The sequence below is a fragment of the Pecten maximus genome, chromosome 16 (assembly GCF_902652985.1).
Source record: "Pecten maximus chromosome 16, xPecMax1.1, whole genome shotgun sequence".
NCBI lineage: Eukaryota > Metazoa > Mollusca > Bivalvia > Pectinida > Pectinidae > Pecten > Pecten maximus.
In genome coordinates this window covers 31,525,513-31,552,952 of record NC_047030.1, presented here as the reverse complement: position 1 = coordinate 31,552,952, position 27,440 = coordinate 31,525,513, and the positions used below count along the sequence as shown (strand labels likewise).

The 27,440-nt window shown below is 40.7% G+C and overlaps 1 protein-coding gene across 2 annotated transcripts in view; it reads left to right on the top strand.

Annotated features, from left to right (window-relative positions):
• The window catches only part of LOC117344818 (protein split ends-like), a 60,014-nt gene that overhangs the window by 25,772 nt on the left and 6,802 nt on the right, over nt 1-27,440 (top strand). Inside the window, exons 3-16 of one of the 2 annotated variants that reach the window (XM_033907645.1) lie at nt 5,432-5,596; nt 5,993-6,256; nt 6,602-6,789; nt 7,172-7,283; nt 7,785-7,873; nt 9,253-9,404; nt 9,835-9,960; nt 10,360-10,587; nt 11,017-11,243; nt 11,624-11,758; nt 12,167-23,418; nt 24,025-25,439; nt 25,801-25,912; nt 26,343-27,247. In XM_033907645.1, the coding sequence (XP_033763536.1) occupies nt 5,432-5,596; nt 5,993-6,256; nt 6,602-6,789; nt 7,172-7,283; nt 7,785-7,873; nt 9,253-9,404; nt 9,835-9,960; nt 10,360-10,587; nt 11,017-11,243; nt 11,624-11,758; nt 12,167-23,418; nt 24,025-25,439; nt 25,801-25,912; nt 26,343-27,247 (15,370 nt within the window). Of the gene's footprint in view, nt 1-5,431; nt 5,597-5,992; nt 6,257-6,598; nt 6,790-7,171; nt 7,284-7,784; nt 7,874-9,252; nt 9,405-9,834; nt 9,961-10,359; nt 10,588-11,016; nt 11,244-11,623; nt 11,759-12,166; nt 23,419-24,024; nt 25,440-25,800; nt 25,913-26,342; nt 27,248-27,440 lie in introns of both variants that reach the window. The other variant, XM_033907644.1, reaches the window with a different exon arrangement.

The window sequence follows — 27,440 nt, the reverse complement described above, 5'->3', positions numbered from 1 at the left end:
GAACAATAGTTTCTTTTTTAAACGAACATTAATGTTCGGTTATTGTTTGTGAATATATTTATCCATATATAAATCACAAACACAAGATTTATACCATGCTTGTCAAAAAACTCCGGTTGAATGATTGACACCTGTACTTGTGTTTATGGGTGTGACTGTCCTGGGTTTACCTGTTATAACTTTTCCAGGTAATTTCCAGGTATTTCTGTATCTGTCTAAGTCTGCCTTTTGATGAGTATAATTGATAGCTGTACAGGTGATCACAAGTGTAAGGCCAGTATGTATAATGTTTCAATTCTTATCTTAAAAACGTACCAGATTTATCTGCAAATAAGCCCGCTACCCAAAAAAAGTAATAATTTTTTTATTTTTGCAAAACCTGTTGATTTCGAAATAGTAACCTAAAAGTGGTTTGCATATAAGCCCTCCCAAACATTGATACTAAACTCTATACTAAAGGGGAAGGTATAGGATGAAGGTATATAATTTATGGTATATGAACATGGGTAGGGTGTTTATAGAAATGTTTATGGTAAAGGAACATTGGTAGGGTGTTTATAGAGATGTATATGGTATAAAAACAGGGGTAGGGTGTTTATAGAGATGTACACTATATAGAAGCATGGGTAGGGTGTTTATAGTGATGTATATGTATAGGAACATGGGTAGGGTGTTAATTGAGATTTATATGGCATAGGAACATTGGTAGGGTGTTTATAGAGATGTATATGGTAAAGGAACATTGGTAGGGTGTTTATAGAGATGTATATGGTATAGGAACATGGGTAGGGTGTTTATAGAGATGTTTATGGTATAGGAACATAGGTAGGGTGTTTATAGAGATGTATATGGTATAAGGAAAACTAGAATGTTAGTGTAGATTACCTGTTATGCATAATAAGACCTGACTGGGTTTTATATAGACTATATTCATAAATATTCATTAGCAGGAAGCTGTTGTGGGGTTTATAGATCTGACACATGATATTGTGTGGGAATGTTTTCAGAAAATCAATACATCGTTTTACTTCAGATCAGCCCTCCTAGCAAGTGACAAGGGCCTCTCAATGATTGTTACTGTTGTTGGTTTTGAAATTGAACAAGAAAACTTCGAATATTTGTTTGAAAAAAAATGACCTTTCATTAGATATTTAATAACATTTCCCTGTTATTTGTTTGTGGTAATGTTTTTTCTAACTAATAATTGGTTTCCCTGAGTGAACCATATTTTAACAGAGGGCTACAACATAAAATTCAGTGTCATTTTCTCGCAGGAAGATTTTTATTACCAGATGGCTGTTTCCATACAAACTGATCAAGAAACCCTAGGAGTGGTAATACACAGTTTGTAAGGTAGATTAGATTTTTTTTTTTTTAATTCACACAACCCTTAGGAGTGATAATAAGTATGAGTCAGTTTTGGAGATAAAACGACTTTGACACTACACTATAAATAGAATAATTTATGCCATTAGTACGAGTTTTAAGATAGAAATACTTATCACATTACTTAGAGAATCAAAATTCAGTACAGTTACATGTATACTTTTGTAGTGAGATGATAAGTTTAACTTATTGGCAGACTTTTATACTTTTGTTGTGAGATAATTAGTTTAACTTATTGGCAGACTTGTATACTTTTGTTGTGATAATAAGTTTAAATTATTGGCAGACTTGTATTACTTTTGTAGTGATAATAAGTTTAACTTATTGGCAGACTTTTATACTTTTGTTGTGATAATAAGTTTAACTTATTGGCAGTCTGGCATACTTTTGTAGTGAGATGATAAGTTTGACTTATTGGCAGACTTTTATACTTTTGTTGTGAGATAATTAGTTTAACTTATTGGCAGACTTGTATACTTTTGTAGTGAGATAATAAGTTTGACTTATTGGCAGACTTTTATACTTTTGTAGCGAGATAAGTTTAACTTATTGGCAGACTTGTATACTTTTGTTGAGATAATTAGTTTAACTTATTGGCAGTCTGGTATACTTTTGTAGTGAGATGATAAGTTTCACTTATTGGCAGGCTTGTATACTTTTGTTGAGATAATTATTTTAACTTATTGGCAGTCTGGTATACTTTTGTAGTGAGATGATAAGTTTAAATTATTGGCAGGCTTGTATACTTTTGTAGTGATAATAAGTTTAACTTATTGGCAGACTTTTATACTTTTGTAGTGAGATGATAAGTTTCACTTATTGGCAGTCTGGTATACTTTTGTTGAGATAATTATTTTAACTTATTGGCAGGCTTGTATACTTTTGTAGTGAGATGATAAGTTTAAATTATTGGCAGACTTGTATACTTTTGTAGTGATAATAAGTTTAACTTATTGGCAGACTTTTATACTTTTGTAGTGATAATAAGTTTAACTTATTGGCAGACTTTTATACTTTTGTAGTGAGATGATAAGTTTAACTTATTGGCAGGCTTGTATACTTTTGTTGAGATAATTATTTTAACTTATTGGCAGTCTGGTATACTTTTGTAGTGAGATGATAAGTTTAAATTATTGGCAGACTTGTATACTTTTGTAGTGATAATAAGTTTAACTTATTGGCAGACTTTTATACTTTTGTTGTGATAATAAGTTTGACTTATTGGCATACTCTTACAAGTAGTGTCTTTAGCTAATATTTGATTTTCAAATTTTTGTTATCTGATCTTAATTTAGTACAACAGATGAACGATAAAGGACCTTTATTCATTGATTAGGAAATTGTTACGCTGGAGTATTCAGGGAAAGGAATGATCAAATGAAAAACTATGGTAATTGAAACTTCATTTAATACGTCTGGTTTCAGATTGGATAGCTTAATATGAAGTTTATATGTAGAAGTTGAGGGAAAACCTTCAAGAGTAACTACTGTCAATAACTAAGAGTAGAAGATAATGAAGCTGTGTTGATTTAAAACAACTGTTCATTCACTTTGCCAACTTCTCAAGAGTACATTAGTAAATCATGTCCAACGTTGATGGCAATGATTGACATATCGTGTCTGTACACCGAAAAAAATGGTAGGTCAGGGTGAAAGTCGTTAGAAAAGTAAGGTTTTAATTGGGGCAAACACACCTGGATGCTAAAAAAATGAAGGGTTGTAATACTGTTCGCCATTCTTTCGGTTCAGTCTCTTAAAAAATGTTATGACAGGAATGCAGAAAAAGTATACAAGATAAATGATTGCCGTTAACTGGTACATATGTTCTGTTCTCCTGTCAGATAATCTGCCAGTCTGGGCAAGTTCGACCTTGGAAATGTTGAAGTCTTTCTTGTTAATTTGCACTCTAAATCAAAAGTCTTGCATCATCCATTATGGAATTTGAGGGGGAATCTGTGTACATGTGTTTATCCTGATTTTAGACTTTAACTGCTTTACACTAAAGGAGAACATCTAACTGCTTTAAACTAAAGGAGAACATCATCAATAATGGAATTCATATATCCTCTGGTCTCTGGACCAGCCATGGTGTCGGGGACCAGAGGAACCTATATCCTCTGGTCTCTGGACCAGCCATGGTGTCGGGGACCAGAGGAACCTATATCCTCTGGTCTCAGGACCAGCCATGGTGTCGGGGACCAGAGGAACCTATATCCTCTGGTCTCTGGACCAGCCATGGTGTCGGGGACCAGAGTAACCTAACTCCTCTGGTCTCTGGACCAGCCATGGTGTCGGGGGACCAGACGAACCTCAGCCATGGTGTCGGGGACCAGAGGAACCTCAGCCATGGTGTCGGGGACCAGAGGAACCTATATCCTCTGGTCTCTGGACCAGCCATGGTGTTGGGGACCAGAGGAACCTATATCCTCTGGTCTCAGGACCAGCCATGGTGTCGGGGACCAGAGGAACCTATATCCTCTGGTCTCTGGACCAGCCATGGTGTCGGGGACCAGAGGAACCTCAGCTATGTTTCATTCAGAACTAAATTGTACCCAACACAAACTTTTCTATGCTTCTATATGGTATACTGGGGAACCTCTACCTGAAGGAAGTCCAGTCTGGTCCAAAGCTGAAATCCCTAGCTCTCTTTAAACCCTAACATGTGTTAGGTTTTGATTGACTTATTCATATGTCATATTTCAGAAAAGGTTAATAAATACTAATGTTTGGTCATGGCTTTAATTGCCCTGTAGGCCTAGCTCTGAAGATCCTTCCCTTCTACGTTGATTTATAAATGCATGTCATTGTTGCTTCCCCCACTCCTGGCTCTCACGATCTGGGCACAATCTGAGCGTATATCAGACATGTGGAATGTAGCCATGGCATGTCGGACAGGAAGGAAACCCGTCTTGGACCAGTTGTCTCCCAACCTAAGCGTGACCCCATGTCCAGTGTTTTTAACTTCCTCCTTTCAGGTAGATTTACGTTCAGGTCGTGGAGTACAGATTTAGTACCTGGTACAAAGTTGTTTATGATAGACAGGTAGATGGACACTAGCCGTTCTGTTTTCTAGTCTCGGTGATAACTCGAGCTTGTCCATATACCAGTCATTCCTCGTACAGATGGAGATAATTTGCAGTTGCAACAGATACGAGATCACTGTGACCTTCATATATCAATAAATAAAAGGTCAAATGATTCTCAGTTTGGCGGAGAATTAATACTGCACATCAAAGTACTGTACCGTCTGTATTTGCCCTTTTGTATTTGCCAGATTGCTTTAGAGTGGAAAACCTCGACCAAAGTAGAATCGTTACATACAACTATTTTACATACAATTGTTACATCTAATTCTACATACAACTAATTTTACATACAACTATTTTACATACAACTGTTACATCTAATTTTACATACAACTACATGTACTTATATAATGCTACAGATAACTGATGTTGGACATTACATTTAACATTCAATATTGAAATGTTATGTGGTGGTAAGCTAACCTGTAGAAATTTGTCCTGGTATGAATAAATATACAAATTTATATTACCGTATTCTATCTGATAACTGACACACTTGTGAGGAAGAAGATGGGTGCACATGAAGCCCAAAGGTTGTTTACCTCATGAAATGGGAAAAATTCTAAAAGGTCTTCCGATGGGTTGTTGGTTTATTGGACTTACGGTATTTTTTGTTTTGTTAATTGGACAGGGGAGTGGGCGGGGCGGGGCGGGGAGTGGGCGGGGCGGGGTGGGGGTGGGGCAGGGTTATTTATTTATTGGACAGGGCAGTGGGCGGGGTTATTGGTTTATTGGACAGAGGAGTTGGCGGGGTGGGGCAGTGGGCGGGGTTATTGGTTTATTGGACAGAGGAGTGGGGCAGGCCAGGTTTGTTAGTTTATTGGACCGAAGAGTGGGTGGGGCGGGGTTATTAGTCTATTTGACAGCAGGAGTGACAGAGTTGTTAGTTTCTCACACTTTGTGCGATGACCTCTATGTCAATGTCATCACATTCATGTTATCATCTTTGTGTGTTATAGAACTGAGGAAGGAGAGACGTATGATAACAGAGACTACTACACGAGTGGAGCTGGAACCAGAGACCCCGCCCAGTTTGAAAACCGATTTCCACCACCCTTCAATGAGAATGGCCAGAACCAGACACGGGGACGCCCCAGAGAACGCTTCTTCAGAGGGGGCTTCAAGTATGTATTCACTCAACACTAAATGTGCATTTTAAAACATTGTAAAAACAGTTTTATTTAAACCTTTTAATGTTTTTGTCAATTTTGTGTAAAAAAAACTTGATAGGAAGTTATGCATTTACTGCTCTTAACAAGTAAACACTTTTTCAAAAATTGATGTTAAAAGCATTTTAATGTATTCAGGAAATAAAATGCAATGATAGTAAATGTATTATTGTTTGTGACAAACAAAAGAGAAATTACTCTGTGGTGACAGCTTGGGATTGTTGGCGGTTGGTATTCAATAAGGTGTCCGAAGTACATCAGTAAATATAGATGAAAATCGGATTTCAAAATTGTAAAGATTGTGAAACATGTTTTTTTTCGTGTTTTTCATTGTTTTCTCCGATGTTATAGGGGAAATCATGGCCAGCGACAGTTTGGATCACGCCATATGGAAGGTCATAGGTCGTTTGACCATTCCCCGATGGAGTCACGAGATGCAACATTTGAACGTTCTAAAACACAGTCCTCTCCAACACATTCAGCCTCTCGGTCTAGTCGGCACAGCTCAACGCGCAAACAACGTAGTTCAAGGTCAAATTCAAGGTCAAGCAGTAGTAGTAGCAGTTACAGTCGATCGTCATCTGGGAGTAGCGATTCAGGCTCCGATTCACGAAGGTATGTTAAGTAGGTAAAGGCAAAGTTGAGGTTAATGTCCATCGTTAGTGTTTCCGGCCTCAGGATTTCTTTAACTTATTTTTCAATTATCTATAGATGTAATATTTTAATTTAAAAATATTTGTTTTTAATTACTTAATATTTCATGTTATTTATTCCCGACTTGATGTTTGCGGGTTGTGTAGCTTTGGTTTTGATACAACTCAAATTTGATTTATTTTTTCTGATCAATGATATTGTTGGAATGAGTTGAGTTTTTGAGTGTTAATCATAACTACTTGGTGTTGGGTAAATTCCGTATGAAAACTCGGGGCATGAGCTGAGTACAATCTTGCATTTCAGCAGTAGGAGTAGTGGCCGCAGCAGTCCAAGGCATCACCAGTTGCCCTCAACGGCAACAATTCCTCCTCAGGCTAAATCCCACCGAACCGAGTCCCAAGACTCGTCTGGTAGTGACAAGTCAACAGAACGTGACCCTCTCGACAAACGGCCCCATGGGATATGTATAACTGCTCTACCACTACGTTCCAGCGGTAAGTTGGTCCTCTGTTGTAGAAGTTATTCCGAAATAGTAGCCTTGTTTTACGAGACACAATGGAAAATCAAGCTTTCAGATCATATATGCCTTGAAATCAATTCCTTCACTGTTAATTTAATGCTTAAATTTTGTGTTTTGTCGTTTTTAACTCAAATTTTATGTTTTGTATCTTTTTACGCTAAACATAACAAGTAATGTTGCTGCCTATTCAAGGCCTCTGAAGCCTATTAACACTTAAAATCCTAATTTTGCTATGTTTTAGGTAGAAATTAACTATTTATGATTTTGAAAGCAAAACAAAAAACTCTTTTATTTTTAGGTTGGTAGAAATTATTCTCCTTTATAAACTTAGATATCTGATATTTTTCGTTTTGCAGATACAAGTCTGAGGGATGGCCTGTTCCATGAGTATAAAAAATACGGGAAAGTGAATGCTGTACAAGTGGCGGGCGCCAATGAGGATAGATATGCCATTGTTAGCTTTAAAAAGTAAGCAGCAAACTCAATCATTGATTCTCTTAAAGTCAGATTTACTCTCCAGTCCATCTGTAATGGGAGAGCACCGTTTGCTGTAAGCCTGCTATGAAACTTGTGCGGTCATGTTCATCTTCTTGAAATTGAAGAAATATTCTACATGTACTTGTATGAAGAGGTCAGAATACTGGTTCACATAGCTTCAAATTTTTGTAAATATTTACACAAAACTTTATGCCTTTTGCATCACTGACAAGTCTTAGAAGAAAGAAACAGCTGTATGATGAAGTTGAATTAATTTTTTGGCTCTCGTGAATCTTAACTCCGTTTCAACATTGCTAATATCTTGTGGCTTTCGTACAATCTCTGCAGTTTTATTTCCCCTCATGAAAAAGTGTTTAACAGTAGATAACATCAGGTGATAATTAAGCCAAGATGTACTTCAACATGGTATAGATTTGTTCAGGGAAATGAACTAATATTTTTATGACTTATTGGATATTTTTTATTTTACAGGGCAGAAGATGCAGAAAAGGCGTATGAAGCCAGCTTAGACAAAACATTCTTTGGGGCTAGAATCAAGGTTCAGTCACACGAAGGCATAGGTAACTGTCAAATTCTGATTTACTTGTAATCGGGTTGAATCTTGTTGATGAGTTTTTGTCAGTTTTTGTTCAATTTTCCCGGGCTCAACTCTATATGATATATGATAAAAAAAATATGAATGAAATATTCGGAAAAAAAAAAAAAAAAAAATTGTGAATGAAAATATTGAGGTTCATGCAAAAAATGGGAGATCTCTTGTTAAATAATATTTGTTAATTGATATCTTAGATTTATAATGACCCTGGTATTAAACAATGCCAGGATGGACTAAATTGATAGTTTAGATCATATGTTGGTGTATTGATAATGACAGGGAAAGCAACATCCTGAGGCTGTAAAATATCGGGGATCCCTCAGGAAGGTGATTTTATAAAGCCATTGTCCGATATAATTAAATGGGCTGTAATGGTCATGTGTCGGCCAATTTGAATTGAGTGTTGGATATGAGTGTTTGGTTTGTCGAATGGATCCCTCCTGTGTAAGAGCTACTCATCGTGTTCTCTTCTCTTTCTTCTTGAGAATTAACATTATTTGAACCTTAAAAAAAAGAAAAATAAGATTTGAATTGAATGTATGTGTGCTTAAGAAACATTAAATTTTGTTCTGCATGGAGATCGCTACCTAGAGATTTCTTGAGCATTGACATTATTTGAACGCTAAAAAAAAAAAAAAATGGATTGATGTACGTGTGCTTAAGAAACAGTCACACACCTATTAGTTTCCTGTTGTGATCAATGTCTTTTAAGGCAAAACCCTTGCAGACCTGTTAATAAGTGCCATATTTTGCTTTCACAGTTAAAACTGTGAAAATGTTTGTATATTCCTACTGTTAGATCGAGTTTTAACCACATCTGTGATAAGTTGGCAGCAGGAGCCAGGAGGGTAAATAAATAAGAGAACGTTTTAATGAAACTTGTACCTCAGAGATTATTTCTTGGTGAATTCAACTGAAAACTACAAATTCTTTTATGTTTTTATGGGGACCAGAAGTCTCCAAAGTGGATTATATCTGTGATTTGTTTTGAATTCATTATGTATGGTTAAGACCATGACAAATACTGCTGTCAATAAGAAAGGCTTTTGACTGTGAAGAAAAATTATGATTTGCTAAAAGATATTGTTTTTTCTCTGTATTGAAAGTGATCTTTTGACTGAAGAAAAATCATGCTTTGCTAAAAAATGTTGTTTTTTCTTTGTATTGAAAGTGATCTGGCTTATAGTTTGTGCTTTGACACAAAATCCGGTGGTGGAATCATATTTGGACTCGCCAGCCTCATAATATTTAAGAATTTCCTTTACTCGTTTAAAATTGATGAATACATTTTATGACTTTTATGATGACACAATGGCTCATCCATGTATTTTTTGGACTTTTCAGCGGACACAGAGGACAATGAATTCCGACCTCCTGAGGCAGAGTTAGATGAATATCATCCGAAAGCCACACGTACATTATTTGTTGGCAATCTCGAGAAAGATATTACCACGCAAGAACTCCGAGACAGATTTGGAGAATATGGAGAAATAATAGTAAATATCTGTTTGTTTCTGTTTGTTTGTTTTTTGTTCCGTGGATTAATATCTGTGATTGTCATTGATTTCTTCCTTTAACAATGAAATATGTTGTATTTAAACTGAAATCAAAATTGATTATATTGAACAAATGACTGGGTCATGATTGGGAGGTGGTGAGTCTTCATAACAAATTCTATTCATTTCCTATGAAAATCAGCCCATGCCATGTTTTGTATAAGAGATTGAATGTTATGAATTAAATTTATGACGAGGATAAGTACATTGTGGAAACATCAGAGTATTTAAAGTACAAAAATTCTAGAATACAGAGAACATTTTACAAGAAAATTATAGTGGAAGTAGATGGGAAAATTATTCTTTGTTGTATTTGACAAACTCTGGGGCCTTTACGTATGGTATACCTCAGATGAATTTTGTGTTTCAGGATATTGATGTCAAGAGACAAGGAGCTGTGTCAGCGTACGCGTTTGTGCAGTATGCGGACATATCTAGTGTGGTAAAGGCCTTAAAGGAACTAGAAGGACAAACAATAGGCTCAATGAAGATAAAGGTAAGCAATCAACATTCTAGACCTAGCCTGGATAGGGGCACACGAATGAAGATTTTCTCTTCCATTTCATTTCATAATACAATTCCGTTACATCTGAAGCTGCATAATTTTTTTTTTTTAAATTGTGATGGCAAATTAAGACTGTTTGCCAAGAGAAAATAGGGACCAGAAACGGTTTTTAGATCCGTGTATAAATGTGACAGAATCGGATAAGACCGGTTTTAAGTAGTCTAAATTAAGAGGGGAAATGTTACAACCAAATATCAAAGTTGGTATAGACAGGGATCTGATTAGACAGGGCGATATTTAGCCAGGTCATATACTGTACATAGAAATCAAAGAAAAATATTCAGCATTCACAGAATATTTCAAATAATTTACAAATGTTTGATTTTCCAGCTTGGCTTTGGAAAGAGTATGCCCACAAATTGTATATGGTTGGACAATCTGGCAGATACGGTCTCCGAGAGTTTCCTGTGTCGGCAGTTCAGTCGCTATGGCAACGTCAGTCATGGCATTATTGATAAAAATGGTGGAAAGGCGTTGGTATTCTTTACCAATATCGACGCTGCACAGTTCGCCCTCAATGAAATGCGCAACCGAATACTCAACGGGAAGAAGATAATGGTAAATGTTACAGAATGAATGAGTTTATGTATGGAAGAGAAATGCTTTTTAATGAAACACAGCTTAAAAGAAGTTTTCTTTTTCTCGCAGTCTTCTGCTGTGGTAAATGTACATCGTTACTTAAAGATTATAAAAAAAAAAAAAAAAAAAATGATTTGACAGTCACCGATAAACAGTAAGGGATATCCTAGTAAGATATTTATAGAAAGACTCTAGAAATGGAAATGAACTCTCTGCATGATTGATACTGGACAAAAAGGTGTCTTATTGTATGGTGCTGTTTAGATTAAACCACTTCTGGTGGTTAATGTTTGACAAACCTTGAGCTCTTGTTTTGGGTAGACATTTAATGGATGATCTGTAGGGAAATTTATATTGGAAGTATGCTTAGAAAATTGTTAGTATGGTGTCAATTTGATTGTGTTTCAGACGGACTTTGCCAGTAGAGACTGCCAGAATAGGTTCTTTGAAAAAATGGAAAAGTCTGGACAACTTCAACCTGGTCAGCGGCCAGATGAGAGAAGGGGCTGGATCAACAATCGGCCACAGGGGTCTGAGGGGGGTCAATGGCCTGATGCCAACACTGGGGGAGCCACAGGGGCTGGAGGAGGAGCAGCAGCATCATCAGCCGGAGCAGGAGGGGGAGGAGGAGGGAGGTAAGAAATTCAGGATTTACAACATGAATGGACAGGATACACGGTAGTTATCGATATATGGGTGTTATTACGGGGACATTTTTTTTTTTTGATAGTTCGCCTGTTTTTAGTTGTTTAGTAAAAATATCTGTTCCCAAGGCTTCCTAAAGCTGGCAGTTAAAAGTAATTGTCCAGAACTTGATGTCTTCACTTCATTGTTGAATTATAGCAGAGTTACTGGTATAATGCAAAAAGCGCAAAAATTAACACTGATGCAAGATTAAGGTGGAATTAAAATGCCTTCCTTGTGTAAATAAGGTTCCGCTAGCCCTTCGAAAAGAAATTACATAGAGCATGTTTGTAAGTTCTAAGTGACGGAAATATTAATTGTTTCTTTCCAGGACAAGAGGAAATTTCCGCCCGTTTGGTAACAACAGAAGAATGCGTGGCTACCATCGAGGCAGTGCCTCGTTTAGGGGCAGGGGTCAAAGTTTCAGCAAGGAAAACTTCACAGAGGAAGGCTTCAGGCGACAGAGGTGTGTAGTTAAAACATCCACCAATTTGTGACGGTTGCTGTGCAGCTAGGTTTAAACTCTTTATAGCAACTTCTAGCCCCAGGTGTAGATCTGCACTTTCATAGAAGATATTTTGCATCAAAATTCACGAAATTCTAATTCTTTTAAGATAAAGACGGTGATGACTGGGAATGATTTGTTGCAATATTGTCTCTATTTGTCACATGATATAGTTCATATGCAATGGTTGAATAATATACATGTATCGATGATATCAATGTTGAACATTTTTCAAGAAATTTTTTTTTTATTAAAAGTATTCTAATGATCCCCTGAACACATCTTTAACCATACACGTTTTTAGCTCTGTGCAGTATTTTCTTTAAGCCTTTTTATTCTGACCACTGACCTTGACTTTTGGTTTTTCAGATCATATGAGGAGTACCCGCAGGGGAGTGGTGGTCCCGGCAGTACCGGCACGCCCTACTCCGAGGGAGGCGAGGACTCGTTTGAACAGGACCTGCGCGCATACAGTCACAGTCAACGTGAACGCCGTGAGGCAGGCGGGAGTCAAAGCCCTAGTCAGTATTCCGACGATCTGTACACCGAACTGTATCGTCGGAATAGTAAAGATGGTCGTTACCCAGAACGTGGCTATAAAGACAGATATTCTTTGGATTACCGTAGTGAAAGTCCTGGTAGTGATCGTGCATCGGGTTACCCCGAGGACTTACGATACGAGTTCGGTGGCAAAGGCCGCCCAGAGGACAAATACTTTAACCAAGAACGGTATATTCCTGGTCGTGACAAAGACCAAAGTCCATCAGGGGAATACGGACATTACTCTCCTGAGGGGCGAAGTTGGAGTAGATCCCCCTCGTATGGGCGACAACACAAGGAAAATTTTGGTAAACACACGCCACCCACACCGCTGGGGGATGAACTGGAAGATTCTCAGGATCCAGCTCAAATGGATACAGAAGGTTCACAACATCACACCTTGGAATATAAATCAAAATCGGGAAAAATGGATGACTTTGACATTAGTGAAGCAGATATTCAGGAAATACGTTCGACTTACCCAAACAGAAAAGAGCCACTTGTGATTCGCTCTGAGGGTAGGTTAGTGAAAAAACGCTCTTATGATGACACGTTTCATGGACAATATGACATGAAATTCGATCAACGTCGTGGCCGTACTCACGCAGAATTTAAACGGGACTTATTCCAGAAAGTACAAGAAATTAGTGACAAAATGTCTGGAAGACTTAAAGAATCATCGGGTAATCATAGTAGTCCAAGTTCTTCGGCAAGTACGGAATCGGAACATGGCTCTCTCACAGAGGGAGAACTTACGAAACTCCAACACGAAAAACTTCAGCTCCTGGAGAAACTTAATCAATTGGAGAACGAGGGCAGTACTAGTGATAATGAATCTGCGGACATTGAGGATACACGTAAAGTAGTGACAAAACGTCCTCGTCTCGACCCCTGGCAGGGTAAGGCGGGACAACGGCTTGGTAGTGTGATAATACCGGCTCGTAAGAGTTCGCATTCATTGGATTACCAGGATACTTATAAAGTGGACAATACACAAAGTTATAGAAAGCAAATGGAAGCTTTCCGTAAACTTGAGGAACAAAATGTGATAGAGGACGGACATGGGCTTAAGGACGTAAAAACCAGCAAATCTGTGATAGGATATGATAGCGAGGGTGAGGAAGCCGGAATGCTTTTATCTCCTCGAGAGATACCCTCAGCTTTCATCATGAAAAAACGGAAAAAGTTTGATGGCCCTGATGATATCGGTTTAAAAGGACAAAGGTCATATCGGACAAAACGTGGCGACGATGAGGACCATGCCAGTAGTGATAATGAGGAAACTGGCAAAGGATTTAATCGGACAGACTCAATTGTGTCGCTACGGAGACTATCTAGTGGTCACTCGTCGCCACGGACACCGGTCGTGGCACAGTCTATGGACCATTATAGGTATAGTGAATCGGACTTGTCTGCAAGTGAAGGCATGGGATCTAGCACATCCAGAAAGAAGGGTTCAGCAAAGAAATTATCCGAGTCAGACAGCCAAATTAATGTGAATCGGAGTCATAAAGAGGAACATCAGTTAATTATGATTCCCCTTGGGGATGATTTATTACCGAATTTAGACTTAAAAGACCCACGTCAACAGCGCCCCCATGAGGAGGAGCTTATGTCACTACCTCTTCCACGGTTTGCGAGTTATACACGTCCGTTAATGATTCAACCAATCCATCTCGGTTCACCGAAGACTCATGACTCCCCGTGTTTTTCACCTCCCAGTAGTGGGAGTAAGACTCATTCACCACAAATGTCTCCCAGTGATTCTAACTCTGGCGAATCTCAAGGACTACCTAAAATTGACGCTAATAACTATTTCCCACCTGAGGATGAAGCGTCACAGTCAGCCGTTGTGTCGGCTCCTGTCAGTGAAAATGAACAGGAGAAAAGTAAAAAGGAGGACGATAACTTGTCGGACAGTGATTTGTGTCCGGAGGACGGAGCGGCGGTTGCGGAAACATGTTTGGATGATTTATCAATTGAGGAACGAATACGAAGGCTAGACGAGAAAATGAGTCGTCCTGCCCCAAATCCTCCAAATAAATTGCCAGATCAACTATCAGCAATAAGTATACCTTCCTTATCAGCTGCTAATGTTGCTGTACCAAATACAGACATGTATTCCAAATATAAACGCCGTAAAAAGCAGGATTCCACTGGATCGGTGTCGGGTGATTCAAAGTCAGAGCCATCTGAAATTGTGCGAACTGTATTATCACGTAGTAGTATATTCGATCAAGACACTCGCAGATTGGAGCAAATAAATGAAAAATATTGCCCCAAGTCTGTACTTGTGAACGCCGACGAAAATCCTAAAAGTGGGATGATACGGACAAAGGCGGCAGCGAAGGAAATGCCGCTGTCAACACTGCCACAGTCATTAGCTGCTAGGCTGGGTTCAGCTGGTGCAGCCTCATTCCCAACCCTCTCAGTAAATACAAACATGGCAAACCAGCAAGCATCACATCTTCCATTTATGAGCCCCTCACCCAATTCGTCACCTCGGAGTCCGTTTGCCGCGCCCGGTAGTGTTTTATCGGGCGAGGTGCCGTCCCCGTCCACAACAAACCCGTACGATGGAACACAGACCCCGCCACCCACGGATGACTTGTGTCCTAATGACCTTGACAATTTTGAGGACATGTTTCCAGATCCTTCCTCAGCAAGTGTTACTGACTCGCCAAGTTTTACTTCGTCCACTTTCCCTCGGTCCCATTCTCTGTCTCAACCACTCATGAGCGAGGACAATAATATCTCATTGTTAAAGTGTTCAGACAGTCCCGGACTGACCGCTTCATTTACTGGTCAGTCCATTCAGCCAACAAACGATTCCTCTGCAGTCAGTAATTCAACGGAGGAACATTCGAATCCAAACCTACAAAACAGTTCACAGAGTCTGTCGCAGCAGCCGGCGACAGATGATGTAACGATATGTGACAATGTTAGTAAATCATCAGATATCATTGATTCGAAACCATGTGTGAGTGTGAAAGATGAGAAAGAAGATAAAGACTTTGTCCAAGAACAGCAATCTCAAAGTGTACCAAACAGTGATTTAACCAACAAAACTGTCAATGCCGACGTAAAAGATGTTACAGTGTTTGAAACATCTGTAGCGGAGGCGATGTTTATGACCGATAATAAGACTGATTTATCAGCTTTGGGTAAACGGAAGGCTAATACAGAGGATCATTCAGCTGAAAGCAGTGTAAAAGCTGTTGAAGTGTCAATCAAAGTTGAACCTACAATACAGGAAGTTAAAGTGGAAGATTCATCCAAATCTCCCGAAACAAAGAAACCTAAGATAGCAGAAGAGAACAACACGCCACCCAAAAATAAAAACGAGGTCATGACGGAGAAGAAAGATAAAGAAAAGAAGGAGAAGGAAAACAAGAAAAAGGAGAATTCGGACGGAGAGATAAACACTGTCAACCACAACAAAGACAAAAGTGAGAAAAAGGATAAAGACAAAGACAAGGCCGGTGGCAGTGGCAAGTCCTCAAAGTCTGTGTCGTCCAAGGTCAAGGACGACAAGGTCAAGGACAATGCCAATGCATCGGCCAAGAAGGACAAAAATGCGGAAACCTCGTCACACAAACATAAATCTTCGAAAAATGATAAATCTAAAGACAAACAGAACAAAGAGGGACATAGTAAGAAAAGCAAAGACCATTCTTCTACAAAACCCAGCAAGGATGACAAGACTTCAAGTAAAGTGGACAACACACCCAAAACCACAGAAACTGACTCCACTCATTCGGAGAAAGCCAAGTCAAAAGATGGCCATAAGGAAAGTAACTCTAGTCAGCCAAACAAGGACACACCTACTGAAAAACCTACTAGTCAGTCTGGTCACTCTGCCAAGAAGAAGGACGGCCAGACTGGACATTCCAGTAAGTCGACGAAGGATTCAGCAAAGGATTTGGCAAAGGAATCGGCAAAAGATTCGCAGAAAGATTCAGCGAAAGATTCAGCGAAAGATTCGGTGAAAGATTCAACAAATACAGTCAAGGGTAAAGAGAGTGGTGAGCCAACAGTGGCCTTGTCGAAGGATTCCAAACCCAGTCCTGATAAACAGGCCAGCACAGATTTGTCCAAAACCAAGGCTAAATCAGGGGACCCTTCTAAGCATAAGACATCTGAAAGCAAACATAAGGACAAAACAGTTAGTGATTCTCATAAACATAAGGATAAAACACCAGGAGATTCAAGCAAGCATAAAGAAAAAAGTGCTAGTGGAGATGCAGCAGGCAAGCACAAGGAAAAAACGTCTACTGAAGGCAGCAAGCATAAAGCCGCTGGTGAAGCCAAGCATAAGGACAAAACACCGACATCAGAATCAAAACACAAGTCTAGTGATGGATCAAAACACAAGGTAAAAACAAAGGAAGGTGAGCCGAGTCAAACCAAAGACAAGCCTGTTGCTAAGGAGACTGAACCAAGTAAGAGCAAGGATCAAAGTGTTACCAAGGATACAGACACCACGAAACCCAAAGATCCGTCATCATCTGGTGTCGAAGGAGAACAGGCTAAGCATAAGGATAAAACGAAAACATCTAGTCACATGAAAGCTAAAAAAGATGAAGGAAAGCCAAAAGTTAGCACAACAGACAAGTCGACGTGTAAAGAAAAGCCAAGTGGGAATGACAAAGACAAAGACAAAAGCCACAAAGACAAGAACTCCAGCAGCCAGTCGAAGGGAGACAGTAAAAGCAGCAGCCATCAGGATGCAAAAGTGGAGAAACCCAAATCCACTGACCACCACAGCTCAAATAAAAACAAATCCTCAGATTCCACGGACAAAAGCAAGGACGGAAAAAAGCAGGAGTCGGATAATAAAGGTGAGAAAGGGAAGGAGAATAAGGCTTCCGAACAGCACGACGATAAAGGGAAAGTGAACGAATCAATGTCTGATAAAAGTCATAAAAGTACAGAGAAACAACGTACGGAAAAGAAATCAAGCATGAAATGTAGTAACTCTGATCGTAAATCTGAAAGCGAAGATTTTGGCTCCGATAATAAGAAAGAAGGAAAAAAGGACAAATCTCACAAACTTTCTGTCGGAAAGAAAAATAAGGATAAAAATAATGCATTAAAACCAGATACGGAAAACAGCAAACCACCTCCAAAATGTGACTCTGATAAGCCTAAGAAAAACAAGACCCCAAAATCCAAAGAAATAACAGAAGTGAAATCTACAGAGAAATCGGATAAATCTGGTAGCAAATCTGACAAATCGGATAAATCGGATAAATCGGATAAGTCTGATAAATCGGATAAATCAGATAAATCGGATAAGTCTGATAAATCGGATAAGTCTGATAAATCGGATAAGTCTGATAAATCGGATAAATCTGACAAATCAGACAAATCAGACAAATCAGCAGAGAAAAAGCCTGTAGAGGAAGTGGATGATTTCAACTGGGCAGAATGGGCTGGACCTTACGTGTCGATGTATGACAAGGTCAAACGAAGGTCAAATACAAAGGTCAAAGAGAAGGAGATGGACGATATGAAGAAGAAAATGGATAATTTCAAGCAAAGACGGAAAAAGAAGAATAAGCATAGTGATGACTCGGATGATTGTACTTTCACGTCCGACGAGGACGATGAACCTATTGTGTCGAGAAAAAAGAAAACATCTACAAAAGAAGCCCGTGGAAAGCGTAAGAATACCATATTTGATAGTTCAATGTCATCATCAGATAATGAAGAAGAGGAAGACGATCCACAATTCTTTCTTAAATCGCTTCAGAAATCAAGCTCAAAAGATGTTAAAGGTCGAGGCTTCCAACAGGGTAAGAAAGCATCTATATTGGACATTTATTCATCTGACTCTGAAGAAGATGAACAATTCTCAGACCCTCCATTTAGAGATATTGACATTTCAAGTTCTAAGAAAGACAAAGAAAACATCAAAAAGAAAGAATTGACGACTGAGAGCTCAGAGGATTTTTCATCAAAGAAAGTAAAAGTTGTCAAAGCTAAAAAGAAAGAAAAGCAACCAATTTCAGCAAAAAAAGTCAACACAAAGCGAAAATCTGCTCTCAGTTTCACTTCTGATGATAAAGATGAGGACAGTGACATGAACTTTGACCTCAAACCTAAGAAACCATCAGGAAAACTGAAGAACAAAAAGGATGAGAAAAAATTACCAAAACGTAAAATTTTCTCATCAACATCTGGAAGCGAAATGGATGAAGACTATAGACCTTTGAGTGTATCTAAACCTGTCGATAACAACAAAAAGAGCACGAAGGAAAAGAAGAAAAACAACCAGAAACACAAGGGCAAGGTTAATCCCCTTAGCCTCTTACCCTCAGAAAGTGATGAAGATAATACAGAGGAAATGAAACGTGCTGGCTATATCGACCTGGTTAGGATACAAACTATGTCTGAAATCGAAGAGACCAGTTTCAATCGGAAAGAGAAAAGTACAAAGGAATCAGGGAAGAAGGAAAATATTCTTGTGTCAGAGGGGAAATTAGAGATCGGAAAACCAGCAGAAAAGAAGGAGGAATCCTTTGGATTGTTTGCCAAAATGGAGGATTTTATAAGTGCACAGTCCGAGCTGACTGAGGGTCCAAACAACATGAAACATGTTGTGAACCAAGAGAAATATAAGAAATCTGATTCGAGTGACTTTCAGAAACTTCAGCAATCATCAACCGAGAAAGTCAAAGGGCACAAGAAAGAAGGGAAGAAGAAGAAAAAAGATAAAAATGAGGCGACGAAAAAGGGAAAAGAGAACACTTCCATCTTCGAGAAGAGTTTGTCACTTGAGAGCGTAAGCACAACCCGAGATAGTATTGATGTAATCAGGGACGATTTCTCCAAGAAGGACAACTCCGATACGAGTACCGACCAGGCTATACACTTTTCTGAAACGGAGATAGCTGCCGAGTGTAGTGTGATGGATGGGTATGATCTGACAGTTGGGGCGGAAGACAGCATCAGTACCGACATGAGTTCCACACGTGACACGCAGAAAGGAATGGGTCTTTTCGCAAACTGGCATTCCACAATGGAGGATATTGCTCATCAAGACGCGACTGCTACAGATCCACTAACTGGTGAATCTGGGAAAAGCAAAAAGGGTAAAAAGAAGAAGAAAGATAAGAAAGAAGGTTCAGAGTCCAAAAAGAGCAAAAAGGAAAAGAAAGAAAAGGGGATGAAAGAGGACAGTAGCCACAAGAAAGAAAAGAAGAAAGTTAACAATGTGTTTGGTAATTTCAACAAATATGTAGAGGAGATCTCCAATGAGCCTACACATATTTCAACCGATGAAAGTAAAAGTGGTGTTAATAATGATTTGGATGCAGTCAGCACGAAAGTTCAAAACGAAACCCAACAGGCGACTTCAGCTTTGGAGAACCTATTTTCTGAATCTGACGGCCACAGAGAGCCTTTGTTTGGCTCCACGCCCTACCATGAACCGCCATTGTTTGATGCATATCTTCGACAGGAAGCTGCCAAGAAAACATTGGATAAATCCATGAAGGAAGATCATAATCAAGTTTCTTCTGCTAAGTCGAAATCTCTCTCTAGTAAAACCATCAACACTCCCGAGAAACCTGATAATACCAGTGGGGATAAAAGCAGTATGTTCAGTTTGCCAGACCATACACATCACAATGCTTTGCCAGACTCTTCTGTACAAAAAGGACCAAACAAGATTCACTCTTCTGTATCGGAGAGCAACGAAAACAAAAGTGATACATCAAAAGCAAAATCATCAGAAGATGTTTTGGGATCAAAGCCCGAAACATGCTCTGCACCACCAAAGGTGGTTTCTGGACACAAAGGCCATGCTCCCGCAGCAGATATTTTTGATTTCACGGAAGATGACGACAACTCGGACATCATAACACCTGGTCACCTGAGGAAGAGTCGGTTTGAAGGAGGTGAGCGGAGGAAATCAAATAGTCTGTCATTGTCTTGCTCCGATACTGAGACACCACTTACGAAGGACACCATGAAACATAAAGAGGACAAACACAAGGAAACGACAGAGCTTGGAAAAACGAAAGATTCTAGCTTTGGTAAAGATATGGACTTTGGCTTCAAGGAACTGGAGTGTAGTATAAGCAAGCCAACAGGTTTTAAAGAATTGGACTCGAGTATAACCAAACCAACAGAGGCTGAAATCAGCCGGCAGAAAGATAAGGACTTTGTGCTGGAAATTATTAGGAAAGAGGAGAAAAAATCAAAGAAAAACAAAACGAAAGATAATATCTTGAAAGGAAATTCAAAGGGGGATGTTGTTGAGAAAGATGATGGAAAGAAAACTACACCTTCATTTATGAACTCCATCAAATGTGGTGATGAGGTGCTAAACTTTGATGAGCCATTGTTTCCAATCAACAATGCAATCGAGAGGTTTACCAGTATGAAGTCTCCAGACAAAACAGTAGACAGCTTAGATAAACTTGCCATGTCTTCACCTCCCAATAATGAATTGTCGAAATCAGGAAAGAAGAAACAAAAACGAAAGAAGAAGACGAGTGGCGATACAGCAGTGGAGAATTTGGATCACAAATTTGACAATGTATTGAACTCTCCGGAGGTCAATACACAGAAAACACCAGAACCCACTCCAGTTTCTAAAACAGTGGAAAGTTTACTTTCTACAGTTATATTATCTCCCTTGAAACCTCTCAATCCACCAGAGGGCACTAGCGACAACCTTTTGAAGGAGATTGAACCAAAAGTCAGCATCACAAAAGAGGTTACCAAGGATACAGCAGTCCTGGATGCCTTGGAAACTCTTGAAGCTGTTTCAAGTCTGGAGCATCTGTCGGCCATTGATGAACCACGACTTGTTATCGACATTCCTGAATCTGAGCCAGTCAAATCTGTCCCTGAAGAACCTGCAGAGCCTGTTCCCAGTCAGGTAGAGGACGAAATGGCTCTCGCCATAAGGTCCATCTTGCCACTTGATGAGAAGACGGGAGAGTTCGTTCAACCAGGTCAGGTGTCCACTGTCTCGGAAACAGAGACGGCTGCTGCTGTGGAATCGTTACTGCCACCAGCAGAGGTTGAAGTCAGTCAACCAGAACCGGTGATACCATTCCAGCCAGAACCCGTCGTTACACAAGAGCCGAAGGAGATCGAAGTTGCTGAACCAGTTCTGCTGCCGACTCCTGATCCATTCCCTGAGTCACAAGGGTTTAATGCTCTTCTCGATACTAATGCACCTCTTGTCATCGACTCCGGCGACAATGAAGGCACACTGCTCATTGACACTAGTGCTAGTACTATCACCACTCCTGGTAAAAAACCCAAGGCAACGCGTAATCGCAAGAACAAAGCCAAGGCGAAGGCTCTCAACGCAATGTCTGTACCAGTGCCTGTCGTGGTGGAGCACAACAAAGAAACTTGTGGTCAGGCAACGAACCAGGCCCTTAGAAACAAGCTGCAAGCCCATAGCCAGGAGAGGAATGAACCAGAAAATGTTCCTGCGTTGGCGGTAGATCTTGTGAATCCACTTAGGGAAATGCCTATTGTAGCATCCTCCTTCAATTTAGGATTACCTGTTCCAGTACCTCCAGTACAGCCGGTAGAAGTTGCACCCAACAAGTCACCGAAAGGCGGGGAAAAACGTGTCACTCGCAGACAGCTCAAGGAACAAGCTAAGCAGAATGTGGACTCTACTGAGGTTATGCCTAATAACCCACAAGTACCAATGGATGCTTCTGATTTGTTGTCGACATGTCAGAGCACGCCTCAGGTTGGGGTAGCTGAGGACACGAATGATCCAGCTGTTTTGGGATTCTCCGACAATAGCCTTGACCTTGACTACGACCCTAACCGACTAGTCATGGATGACCAAAACTATCCAAACGAACCGAAGCGTGTGCAACGCCGAGGAAGAAAACCAAAGAACTACAAGGAAATGAATTCGGGTGTTTTACCACGAACGACCTCTCCTAGATCAAGGACATCTCCAAGGTCACCAAGAAATGTTACATCTCCGAAGCAATCGTCATCACCGAAGTTACAGAACTCGCCAGCAGACATTCCTAGTCCTGTTGTGAAAATTGAGAGGCTTCCACTGACCTCCAAAAATGGCAAGAAGGATGGTGAGATTGTGGATCAGGGCAAAGACAACGGTAAACGGCTGGGAAAAACAACTGTTCCTCTTCTAGCCATAGACGTTTCTGAGTTGGAGTCGAAGGATTTGGAGCCCCCTTCAGAGGGACAACCAGTGGACCCAACAAACGTTTTTGACTTTGAGGCTAGCGAATCTGAGCCTAAGATTGAACCAGTGAGGCGGCGACCATCGCGTAGAAAGAAAGCAGAAAGCAGCTGCCAGGAACAGGATGACAAATTTCATCGTGAACCTACTGAAAGTAAAGTGGAGCAGCACCGTCCGGAAGAGGCGAGAGTTCGGAGCCTCAGTACGGAGTCGGGCATCAAAATGATCATCAATACTGGTAACACAAGTTCACTGCGTGCAAATAAAGATAAAGAGGCTCGAGCAACGCGGCACAAAGCTGATAAATTGGACACAGACACCCATGTGACAAAACCTAGCAAAAAGTCGCAGGAGTTTGAAAATATCATCAAACAGACGAAGTACCAAGTAGCAGAGAGTCCCGACACTTCCTCCATTCTCAGTAAGACATCGGAAGATCCTACAGTGAAACCACCGATTGTCACAACAATCATAACCAAACCATCAGTCGTGGAGGAAGCACCATCTGTGGAGCCGAAAGTGGTACCACCTGTTCAAGAAATGGTGGTTCCCACCACCACCTCCTCTACGGCACACCCTGTCACTTCGCATAGAGGCAGGAAGGCGGACAAGACAGAAGCAGTACCACCTACCACCAACTCACCAATCACCCCTGCCACGCCAATGAGCAATATCGACCGTATTATTGACAACGTATCAAAGGGAATATTTGAGTTTGGAGATGTTGAGATGACAGGCCAGCACAACGATGGAATACTGCATGGCAAGAAACGTTACCAGGGCCGGAATCATGGGGCTGAAGGGGCACCCAACATGGTGACGGACAATCTGGGGAGGCCACTCACAACCGTTAATGCTGGACACATGGAAGGTTTTCAACAAGGTATGTTGTAATATGTATCTTAATAGATATTCTCTAGAGATGAAGTTTAATGTAAGATACATTGTATACTCCATTACTGTGTACAGTTTTAGTTTGACACAGCAAATTTTTGCACAAAACCACATTTAAACAGAATAATGAATTAGTGCAACAAAAATATTTGCCATAGAAACCAATGTAGGTAAACTGAAATTAATGCCATCATTATTTAGCAGAATGCTTCCAGTGCGAAAAAATGCTAAGATAGTATTACCATTAGAATATGCACTTTTACAGTATTAGAGACAGTTAGCAATGATTACATTTGTAATTTAAAATTATAGTAAATTTATAAAAACAGATGTAGCATTAAGATCAGATGAACCGTTTATTCAGATGAAAACTAATGAGCCCTTCAGATGTAAGTAAATAAACCATAAATTGAAAGTCAGTAAACCATAAGATGATTGGTGAACCATAAAAAGGAAAATATATAAAGCATTAAGATGATCATGTATTTATAATGAAAAAATCTTTGTTCGTATTAATAGTTCTCTGATTTTTCCTCCTCCTCAGGTTCCATAGGTTGTTCGTATAAATAATTCTCTGATTCTTCCTCCTCCTCAGGTTCCATAGGTGAGCCAGCCCTGACCATGCCGTTTGGCAGACAGCCTCATTCCAAGGAAGGATTTCCCAATACCGTTACGGGTCCACCGAACGCGATTGTAACATCGTCCATGAAGCCATTCCACAGCCAGGTGGCAGCTCACATTGCCGAACTCGGTGGTGGTAAGACCAAATCGGTCGACCTATTGCATGGAACACCGCAGATGTCTAATCGCCCACAAGCTATGCACAGCCACCACATCGCTCTGTCGCCTACACCTCATCGCCAGGGGGAGCATCTCGATAAGGCTGAAATGGCCAAGCAGGGCAACCCTCAGCATATATCACCTTATCATGTAATCCCAACGTGCCACCAGGGTATGGTATCCATGTCCCAGGGAGTCATGTCTATGGTCAGCAAGTCCGGCCTGACGACTAGCAAGGCGATTCCTCCTCCATCTGTGTCGATGGCACATGTGGGAATGATGCATACACCGGACAACTTGCGTCCGGTACAGGATGTCATGGCCCAGATCAACCGTCTGCACCACAATGCAGAGCAGGCTGCCAAGCAGAAAGGCTTGCATGCCTCCGCTCAAAATGCAGCTTACCTGGCAGAGCAACAAGGAGGAGAAAAGGCTGTCGACCGACAGCCAGTCTCGTCTGCGCCTAATTCCACTTCAGCATCTGCTCCGACATGTGTAGTCCATCCTATCACCACGTCGGCATTCACATCGAAGCATGACATTCTGAAGCCACCAACAGGAATCATCACTGCAGCAAACTCGTCCAGTTCAAGTGTGCTGTCTTCAGTCAAAGACCCCAGCAAGATGCAAATAATGAGTCAGATGCTGTACGCTCAGGGACAGGCTCAGGTTGAGGCTACGGTCCAGGACCTGGCTAGTCGTCGCCACGATGGGAAACAGGAAACATCTGTCCTGAAATCGGTGAGTCGTGCAGGAAGTGTGCCCCAACAGGTGGCAGTTACGGCTCATGCTGGTCGTGAGTCAACCCCACAGCGTCCACCAAGTGCACACTCCCAGATACAAAAGTCTGGTGAACCACAGCCACCGAGGCCCTCAAGTGCCCACGAACAACTTGCGCACCATACTGCATCCATCCACGAACAAATCCGTAAACAGCTTCATCCAGCTGGTATGAAGAACGCCTATGCACATGGGCAGGTCAACCCTCATATGGTTTCCTACTACCCACAAATGCCGCAGAAAGGAGAGTTTGAGAAGAATGGAGGAGGGGCAATTGACCTCCAAAAGATGATGACACCGATTGGACAACGGACCGTGATCGCGGCTAGCGCTGCCACCACCCAGGGGCCATCACCCCATCCGATGGCACGATCGCCGGCTATCGCTCAGACAGCACCCAGTCCCCTACAGATCAACCAGCCACCATCCAGTCCGTCCCTCCATAAAAAGGTTAGTTCTCATTACTGATATCGTGTAGCTGGCTCTTTTCTTTCTTGTTCTGTCACAATATTTTGAAAATGTACAACATGATAATTTCAACGGAGGTCTTTGAAAGTCCTTAACAACACAGTGATGATATTTCCTCAGTTTTAGAGCTGAAAACAGGCTGTTTCCCATATCATGAAAAAGTGTTTAAAAAAATGAAAGTAATGAATATTTTCACAATGTTGAAGAGAATGTTACATTTTCCCAGATTAAGCAGAAAACATTACATATATGTTACATGTTCACACATTTATTGATGATAGCCTCACTATTCCTCAAGTTTTTTGGCCACCTTATGCCTACTGTATACTGTTTGAATTTCCAGGCTGTGGAGAAGAACGCTCAAGCGTCGTCCAAATGGCCAGAAGACTCCAGGATGAGAGGACCTCACGCTCAGGCTACTGATATCATCCCAGCTGCTCAGCGCGAGGCCTGGAGTAAGTCACACTACTGACTTTAACTGCTGTTAATATTTCAGTCAATTTTGAAAAGACCCAAGCATATATCTGTTAAAAAGTTAAAAATTAGGGTTGTACTTCAATATTTGAAGACTTTTCCTAGAATATAAGAATAAGAATAAAACAAATGTGGGGGAAAAAAAGATAAAGAGATTTGTATTCCAGTGGAGGAGAGTGTTTCGAGTCAGTTAAGTATCAGAATTGGTCTTCAAGATTTTCCATAACATGCAGTTTTTAGATAACACTTAACTAATGATTGAATAATTGATACATTCATATACTGTTAAATACTCTTTAAAAAAAATGTTAGGAAACCTATTTACCAACCTTAATTTTTTTCTCAAAATGATCCTTTGTAGCAAAGCTTGTATGTTTTTGAGTATAAATTATTTTTGTTTACCTTTCACAGTGTATGGTGTTCAGAGTCTAGCTCCAGCTCATCAGCGCACAGAGCAAGGTATCAACTTATCAACAGCTCAGCAACAAAGCCCGTCGCCCCGGGAGACAGCACAACAGGAGCATCAGCAACAAAGAATACAAGAGTTGACGCGTCGCCAACAACAACAGGATGCCAAAAACCGACACCAGGCAGAGCTGCAGTTCTTACAGCACCAGCAGTTACAGCAACAACAGCAGCAGCAACAACAGGAGAAAGAGCAGGAGCGTCAGAAACAGGACTGGAAGAAACAGCAGCAGAAACAACACCAGCAGGACCTCCAACGACAGCAACAACAACAACAGGAGATGCTGCGTCATCTACACGAGGTTTCTGGCTCTGCACCCTCGGACACTCGACAGACAGCTCGGGTACACCCACGTTCCAATGTACCTGTTCCTTCTTCCCATACCAGCGATGAGAAGAGCGGAGCGATGGATTCTCTTCTTTCATCCATGCCGTATCCATCGTCCGATTTACGACGGACTGGAGCACAGAACATCAGCGCGTTCACCCCGCCTATCAGCAGTGCCGAGTTGACACAGGGTATTGCCACCTCTCACATGTACAACCCGGGACTAGGTATGATACGAGTGCCACTTATTGACCCCAGTTTGATGTACCCGCCACACAACAGCCCGGCATTCATTCCAGGCCATCTAGCATCGCATTATATCCACGGGGCTATGCAACAAGATGGTAGACCCACACCTCACTTGACCCCGCAGCCATTACACTCTCCTTCCCGACCTGGACAGGCACTGAGCCAGCAGGGGCAGAGTAAGCATAGTTCTCAAGATGGCATCCAGAACATCCCAGGACGATGTGTCACGGATACGTCAGCAGCTGGGGAGGGCAGTCTCCTCTCACTACTTCAGGTAAATGTCATTGCTAGCCTAAGTTAGGTCACAAAAGCCTAATTTTGTTTTTACTTACCTCTGCTAAGCCTCTGTTAAGCCTTTGCTAAGCCTCTGGTACCAATTTGTTAAAAAGGATATATATATTGTTCTTGTGCATTGGCAACAACTTCAAAATGACACACATCAGGAAGTCGTTATATTTTTAAAAAAA